General features: G+C 38.7%; 1 protein-coding gene across 1 annotated transcript in view; it reads left to right on the top strand.

The window, feature by feature from the left end:
- Nucleotides 1-7,581, top strand: part of TOX3 (TOX high mobility group box family member 3) — a 90,021-nt gene extending 82,440 nt beyond the window's left edge. Inside the window, exons 5-7 of the mRNA XM_034788801.1 lie at nt 1,167-1,394; nt 3,217-3,297; nt 5,646-7,581. Of these exons, the coding sequence (XP_034644692.1) occupies nt 1,167-1,394; nt 3,217-3,297; nt 5,646-6,383 (1,047 nt within the window). The 3' untranslated portion in view covers nt 6,384-7,581. The remainder of the gene's footprint in view (nt 1-1,166; nt 1,395-3,216; nt 3,298-5,645) is intronic.
- Nucleotides 7,582-8,080: the final 499 nt, after the last annotated feature.

Raw genomic sequence — 8,080 nt, 5'->3', positions numbered from 1 at the left:
GAGAAGCAGTGAACTGATGGATCCATGTAGTCATCAATTCCCTGCCAAGGATCCTCCCTGAGGCTGGCACGCAGGAGACCCTCCCGAGGACCCCTCCAAGAGTCACAGAGGGGGCTTCTTACAACATATATGTGCTCCTTGCATTCTACCCCATTCTGCTGTTCTAGGGATATTCTGTGGCAGCAGAGGGATATGGTGAAGAAAGGACTTTCTCCATAATAGTCCTGTGGCACCTTCTAGACTAACAGACGTATTGGAGCATAAGCTTTCGTGGGTGAATACCCACTTCGTCAGACGCAGTGGGTATTCACCCACGAAAGCTTATGCTCCAATACGTCTGTTAGTCTAGAAGGTGCCACAGGACTATTATGGAGAAAGTCCTTTCTTCACCATATCCCTCTGCTGCCACAGAATATCCCTAGAACAGCAGAATGGGGTAGAATGCAAGGAGCACATATATGTTGTAAGAAGCCCCCTCTGTGACTCTTGGAGGGGTCCTCGGGAGGGTCTCCTGCGTGCCAGCCTCAGGGAGGATCCTTGGCAGGGAATTGATGACTACATGGATCCATCAGTTCACTGCTTCTCCACTCATCAACGCACAGGAAGTGGTGGAGTTGGAGAGTGATAGCAGTGTGTGTTCACTCTAGCTCTGTAGCAACTGAAGAATGACTCCACTATTGCTCTGTAGCCAGAGGAAAGTATTCATAACCCCTGGCCCAAGTGAGAGTTAACAGGCTTAGCCAAGGGACTAGGAGGTGCCCCTAAGCTTCTTATTTTTGAGTTTCTGTTGCTGAAATCTATTCTTTCATGGAGAATGCACAAAATATGTAATGTATCCTGTATTAATTTTTATAGAAATTATATCCAGGACATGCTCTTCCCATCCAAAACTTAAGGGATTGAGTCTGCAACCCTTAGTCATGTTCAATAGTTATTACACACACGTTTAGTTCCATTAAGGCCAATGGGATTAAACGCCTGAGTTAATTATACTTAGCAGGAGTAAGGGTTGCACAACAGGATTCTAAAACATTACCTGTCCATTAATCTTATTCATTTGTTGTTTAATAGAACTTCTGAGGATTTTTCATACACACATATATCTTCCTAACTATATTTCAAGTGAATATACCGTGTAGGCAATGATTTTTGTTGCTGTTTCTTAGGCTACTGGAGAAAAAAGAGCTGCTCCAGATTCTGGCAAGAAGCCCAAGACTCCAAAGAAGAAGAAAAAGAAAGATCCCAATGAACCACAAAAGCCAGTGTCAGCATATGCTCTATTCTTCAGGGACACACAGGCTGCAATTAAAGGGCAGAACCCTAATGCTACATTTGGAGAGGTTTCAAAAATAGTAGCATCTATGTGGGACAGTTTAGGAGAAGAACAAAAACAGGTAATAAAGAATAGACTGCAGTTATGCAATAGTATATTAGGAGAAGTAAAATGACAATCCTGCTAAGTAAATAGCAGGAGCTAGATTGTCAGCTAGTGTATATCAATGTTGCTCCACTGAGCTATGCTGATTTACATTTCCTGAGGAGCTGACCGCAAAACAGCATGTTATAGGAGTCTGACGGTGGTATCAAACTTTGGTGTCCTATCAATTCATGTAGATAACCGTTGCCATCAAGTCCAGTATTTACAGGTCAGTTTGGAGAAAGCTTGGATGATGGCATCCCAGTACCCTGTTATATATAATTAAATAATATATTGTCAAGCTTTTTTCCTTTTTACTTTACTCAAAATTTAGACTAGAAGGAGGGAAGGTGCAACACACTTGCCATTTCCTTTGGTCTTCTTTACGAACCTTTGTTACAAAGATTGTTGGTTTCAAACCTTTGAAGCCAACCCTGTGTGCCTCATTATATCAGCCTAGTGTTTGAAATGTTATTCGTAGCTCATTTTAAAACTTAGTACAGTAGAATGAGTTTTCAGAGATTAGCGCTTCTTTCTTAGGGGTTGTGTTCTTCTCCATATCCACATAACTCCTACGCATGAACTGAGAAAATAATAGGGTCTGTTCTCCTGTTGATACTTCTGCGCAACCCCCATTATTGTTAATGGAAGTTATGTTTGCATGTTGATAGAAGAATAGACCCCTTAGTGATAAGCAGAACAATGTGAAGAAGGGAGAGGCATACTTATTGGCCTCTTGTTACAAAGCACCTGCTACCATGTAAAGTGGCTGATTCACTTGGTTTTGGTTTAACGGTGACTGCTCTAATTTTCGTTGGTTAATGAAGTTAAAATCCCCGATCCTACAGTATATTTTGTCTCTCAATTCTGAGATCTCCAATCACCCCTTAAACTCCCTAATTTGGAAAACAGTTTTGTGGCAAGCTATGAACGGTTCTTGTTTTGGACATACACTGTATGATTTCTTTGGAAGATTTTCAGCCCGCTAAATGTTAGCAGTTTAAAGGTGAATTTTTTCCATATATTGAAAATGAGATACACAAAAATACAGATGGCTCAGCTTTGGCTTAACTCTGTTTCCATTAAAGTCAGTGGGAATTGAGTTAGGTCAACTTTGCACACTTTTCAAAATCCGACCCTTAATAGAGTGTGATGTTTTTCTACATCTTCATCCATACTGCCTAAAAAAAATCTTCACTCCCTGGAGATTTTCACTAGTTTTGCAGACTTAATTTCATCTTCTTCTCTTCTACCAGCACTTGAAATTGCACTCCTGCCATATCTCCCTGATAACTGGTCTTAGTACAGCATTAGCTCCTATAGAGGTGAGACAAGCCTGGAAATCACGTCATGGAGAAGGAAACATCTTGCTGAAAGAAATGTCATACTTAATAGTACTGACCACTAGCTAAGACCATTCACTATTGCAATTTGTAGCAGCCATAGAACAATAATATGATTAGTGATAACAAGGATTACCAAAGGAAAACATTAGGGTACCATGGTTAAAATCCAAATAGGTAGGCAGTAAGCTGAAAACTGATGTTCATCTACAGGAGTAGATAGTGTACAGCGTAAGGTAATATGATTTTCAGTGTAAGGCTAGTTGTCAACATTTTAAGAGAAGAAAAATCACATAACTGTGTGTGTGTGTAGGGGGGGGACGTATAGACTGAAAAGCAGGACTATATCTTTAATTTCCTTGCATGTATACAAGCATGACCCCATTCGGGCAAGTGGTGTTTTATGGTGAAAAATGTATAAGCTGAAGTTGGTGTTAATTGTGGTGTCTTTAACAGGTATATAAAAGGAAAACGGAAGCCGCCAAAAAAGAATACCTAAAGGCACTTGCTGCCTATAGGGCTAGTCTTGTTTCTAAGGTAAGCCTGATGGTGACTTCAATCAAACATAAGGTAGAGTTTGGCAATGGTTATTTAAATGTGAATTTTGTCATGTGATTAAAAATAAATCTAGAATCCCAGAGTTCCTTTAATATAGCCCTGAAACATTTTGTATAACAGCTCAGATGACATTCTGTGCTTAATTTTTGCACAAACATTTTTCATAGTCCTAAAATCACAGTAATAAATATCGGACAATAACTATGCAAACACACCTTGTCTCTGGGTTATTTTTAGAAGTAAAATAATACATGTCGCTATGGTGAGCAACAGTTTGTAAAAGTAGAATTTGGTCATTAGAAATGGATTGACTTTTAAATACTCAGATTTACAAGCTATTTGCAGAATTTTCCAAGTACCCACTTTTTAAGAAGACACAGAATATATTGGATATGGGGCAAGGTGGAAGATGAGCTGTGATGAAGCCTGTGTATTTCTTGCTGATGAAGGACAGAAATACGTTGTGGCTATGAATTTAGAAAGTACCTGCAAATGGACAACCAGGATCCATACCGAGTACTTTAGAAGAAATACAATTATAAAACCCAACTTGCAATACAACTCTACCCTGATATAATGCGACCGGATATAACACGAATTCTGATATAACGCGGTAAAGCAGTGCTCGGGGGCGGAGGGTGGGCTGCGCACTCCGGCGGATCAAAGCAAGTTCGATATAACGCGGTTTCACCTATAACGCGGTAAGATTTTTTGGCTCCCGAGGACAGCGTTATATCGAGGTAGAGGTGTATGAGGAAAGTCAGCCTATAGCATTCTTATGTAAGAAGTAGCCAGTATCCCTAACTCCATCAATAAAACATAAGGAAACAGTACAAGAAAATGATGAAAACCAGCTTTCAAGATCACTTATATGAGTAGCAGAAGAGAAAGTGTTGAGCATTTCATATAATTCACATCACAAATATCAAAACAACACCAGTAGTTGAAAACTTGGGGCTATATCTGAAGTTATATTGTCTGCAGGATATGGCTCTTTATTATCTCAAGGGTTTGTAAAATGAGGCCACTAAGTCACTTGGACACTTCTGAAAATGTTACCCTAATCCTCTTTCCAAAAGCCCCAAAGTTGCTTCGGAGCCAAAGTATCATTGTCTTTCAAAGACAGTGGGACTTCTTATTATTATTTATTATTTATTTGTATTACTGTAGTGTCTAGGAGCCCTAGTCATGCACCAGAATCCCATTGTACTAGGTACTTTACAAACACAGAACAAAAAGATGGTCCCTATCCTAAGGGGCTTATAATCTACATATAAGACAAGAGAACAGATGGATATAGACAGACGGGAGTACACAGAAACAATGAGACAATATTGGTCAGCATAACAGGCCTGGATTGCTAAATATATTTAGGTGCCTAAAGATGCAGATAGGCACCTACTGGGATTTTCAAAAATGCTTAGGTGCCTAACTCTCATTGAAATCCCTTTAGTCTTTAACCATCTGTAAAGAACTCCAACTTGGTACACTAATGACAATAAATCGTTGAGAACTATACTCTACAAGTCAGTTAAAGAGGTTTTGCTCTTCAGTGCTGTGTCATCATGTAATTCCACGCACATCTGTCACAGGAAAGTTTTGTGGAAAACAAATATGCAAGTATGCAACGTATTGTGCCATGATGTCCCTGTGGGTATTTATCTTAAAGCCGCTGGGTCAAATTCAGGTTTTCCCCCATGCAATCCCATTCACTTTAGCAGGATTGCAAGGGTTCAGGGAGAGCAGAATTTAGCTTCCTGTCAGAATCAGAACTTTAGTTGCTTGTGGTACCAGCTAGAGCGGTGTATTAATGCAGAATGGAATGAATCAATGAATCTGAGCCCTAATGGTCTCTTCTCCCTGCTAATTGATATTTTCCAGAAAAAAAAACCTCTCTTTCCTTGGCAGCTTCTGGATTTTCTCTCCACATCAACAGCACCCCTTTTTGTCCCTGTAAAATTGTGAGGTCCCTTAAATTGATCTGGGTAACTCTTAGCCAGGATTCCTGCCGGCCTCTCTATCTTGTACAGATTTAATTTAAAAAGGAAGAAATAAGAAATGAGACAATAAATCTATTGAAATTGTTGTTCAATAAAGGAAATCGGCTGTATTGTGCAAACTCTAAGAAGTGTTGTGACTCATATCTGCTACATGAACCACTATAACAACTGTAAGACTGCTTAGGATGAATTCTTTTCTACTTCATGTTAAGCTGTTTACATTAACAGTATATGAGGGCAGAAAGGGACTTCATATAATTTGTGAGCCTGATAATAATGTCCTTCTCTGTACCAATATCAGCTCTTGAATTTCTCTTTTAAACACAGGCGGCTGCAGAATCAGCTGAAGCCCAGACAATACGGTCTGTTCAGCAAACGTTGGCGTCCACTAATTTGTCATCCTCCCTTCTGCTGAATACTCCTCTTTCTCAACATGCAACAGTGTCTGCATCTCCTCAGACTCTCCAACAGTCCCTTCCCAGGGCAATCGCTCCAAAACCTTTAACCATGAGACTGCCAATGAATCAGATTGTAGCTTCTGTTACCATTGCACCAAACATGCCAGCAAACATTGCAGCCCCATTGATAAGCTCTATGGGAACAAATATGGTCGCAACACCATCTTCATCACAAGTAAGCCCTTCAATGCAAACCCAGCAGCATCAGATGCAACAACTACAGCAGCAACAGATGCAGCAAATGCAGCAGCAGCAACTACATCAGCATCAAATGCATCAGCAAATCCAACAACAAATGCAACAGCAGCATTTTCAGCACCACATGCAGCAACATTTGCAGCAGCAGCAGCATCTTCACCAGCAAATTAATCAGCAGCAAATGCAACAGCAGCTGCAACAGATACAGCTGCAGCAAATGCAGCAGCAGCAAATGCAACACATGCAACACCAGTCCCAGTCTTCTCCTCAACAGCATTCCCCTGTAGCCTCACAGATGACCTCACCCATCCCTGCCATTGGGAGCCCTCAGCCAGCATCTCAGCAGCACCAGTCACAAACACAGTCCCAAACACAGACTCAAGTATTATCGCAGGTTAGTATTTTCTGAAGATAAATGTTCTTGCAACATTGTTTTGCATTTATCAAGGGGGCGGGGTAAACCATATTTGGCTGAAAACTGTAAATTGTTGATGGTAGTTATGCAGAGATGCATAACAGATCAAACGATCCTCTAAAGTGTCTATTAGATAGGCAATAAAGAACTACAATGTAGCTGTGTATCATCTTTTAGCTGACTATAAATCATTTTGTTAAAAAAAAAATTAAAAAAAAAAAAAAGCTGTGCTTCTTTTCATGTAATGGCCTTTTTAATTTATTTAAGCTTTACCTACAATATGTGAATCAAATGGCCTAATAAATACTTGGATGTTATGACTGCAAAATGGCCTTTCGGAGTTATATAATGTAACCTTTCTTTCTCTAAAAGTGAGTAATGCACTTCAAGGCAGTTTAAACTCATGAAACCCTTAAAAGCACAGTTGTAACTACCTGTAAAATGATGATTGGATTTCATACAATCATACTTGTATGACATGAGTAGTTGATGGCATTTTTTTGTCATGAAAATAATGTAAATCAGATTTTTGCCAAAGCTCTTATTTTTTTCTTTCCTACACGTCTTCAGAAAAACAAATGCAAGCGACTAAACTTAAATGGTTGACCTTCCACTTTGATTTCTCCAAATAAACGTACCATACTTTGTAACAAAATATATATCGACACTGTTACCCTATTATGTTAATTCCAGTTACAAAACAAATGTGAATATTATATTCTGTGTTTAAGTGACGAGTTTCAGATTTAATACACTGTATTTTTAAAAGGGAAATGCACTTAAATAAAACTGTTATTACAAAAACTGAGATTAAAAAATGCAAGAGGATTTAATATGCTGTAATACCAGTAGAATATTTAAAAGAAGCTCCACATCTGAATAATCAATGTAAATATTTTCTTTAAAAGTTGTAAGTTTTTCATATCATGTGTTGTAAAGTTTTCATAAATGAGGCTTTAATGTAAACACTGGTAACATGAACTATTAATTGCTACATTGCTTATTGTGTTTTTAAGCTGTTTTATACTTTTTTATGAGTTATGATAGCAGCAATTAAGTTGTTTGTATTTTGCTTATCTAAAATAAATGCTTTTATCTTGCTAGAGAATAAACACATTTCAGTAAAACCAGTGGACTGGAAGTGTTTGATGCAACAACCAGAAGAAAGTGTTCACTTTTAATAGTACCGTCTTTAAAAACTTACTTATTCTCCCTTCAGATTTTTATTTTCTCAAGCACCCTGTGTAACTAGGTACTGTGCAGTTTGCTGGTACTGTATACGATCAGTTCTGGTATATGTACAAGTGCCCTCGTTAAAACATGGGAAGAACAGCATATGACTTGTTTACAGTCTCTGTGACTAACTGCACAGGCAGGGTATAGAGGGTGGGATTATAAAACATTCACAATACACAGATGTTGCATAATATCAAAGGCACTACTAGAGGAGACGAGGGAGCAGAATCAGGAAGACTAGTAGTATTTCAAAATAGTCTCAGTCAAAATTCTGGATTTAAAAAAACCCTCAACTTCATTGCCACAGACCCATAGTTCTGTAACAGGCTGATTCAAAACCCTGGATATAAAACCCCTGAACTTTGTGATTCAGGCTCAGCTCTATTTGTCTTATTTGCATATTTTAGCATATGAGCACTGAGTGATATATAGGGGTAAAAAATATAAGCATGTCA

Source organism: Trachemys scripta, chromosome 13 (assembly GCF_013100865.1).
Source record: "Trachemys scripta elegans isolate TJP31775 chromosome 13, CAS_Tse_1.0, whole genome shotgun sequence".
Taxonomy (NCBI): domain Eukaryota; kingdom Metazoa; phylum Chordata; order Testudines; family Emydidae; genus Trachemys; species Trachemys scripta.
The sequence above is the reverse complement of the archived record's forward strand: the minus strand, read 5'-3'. Positions and strand labels throughout refer to the sequence as shown.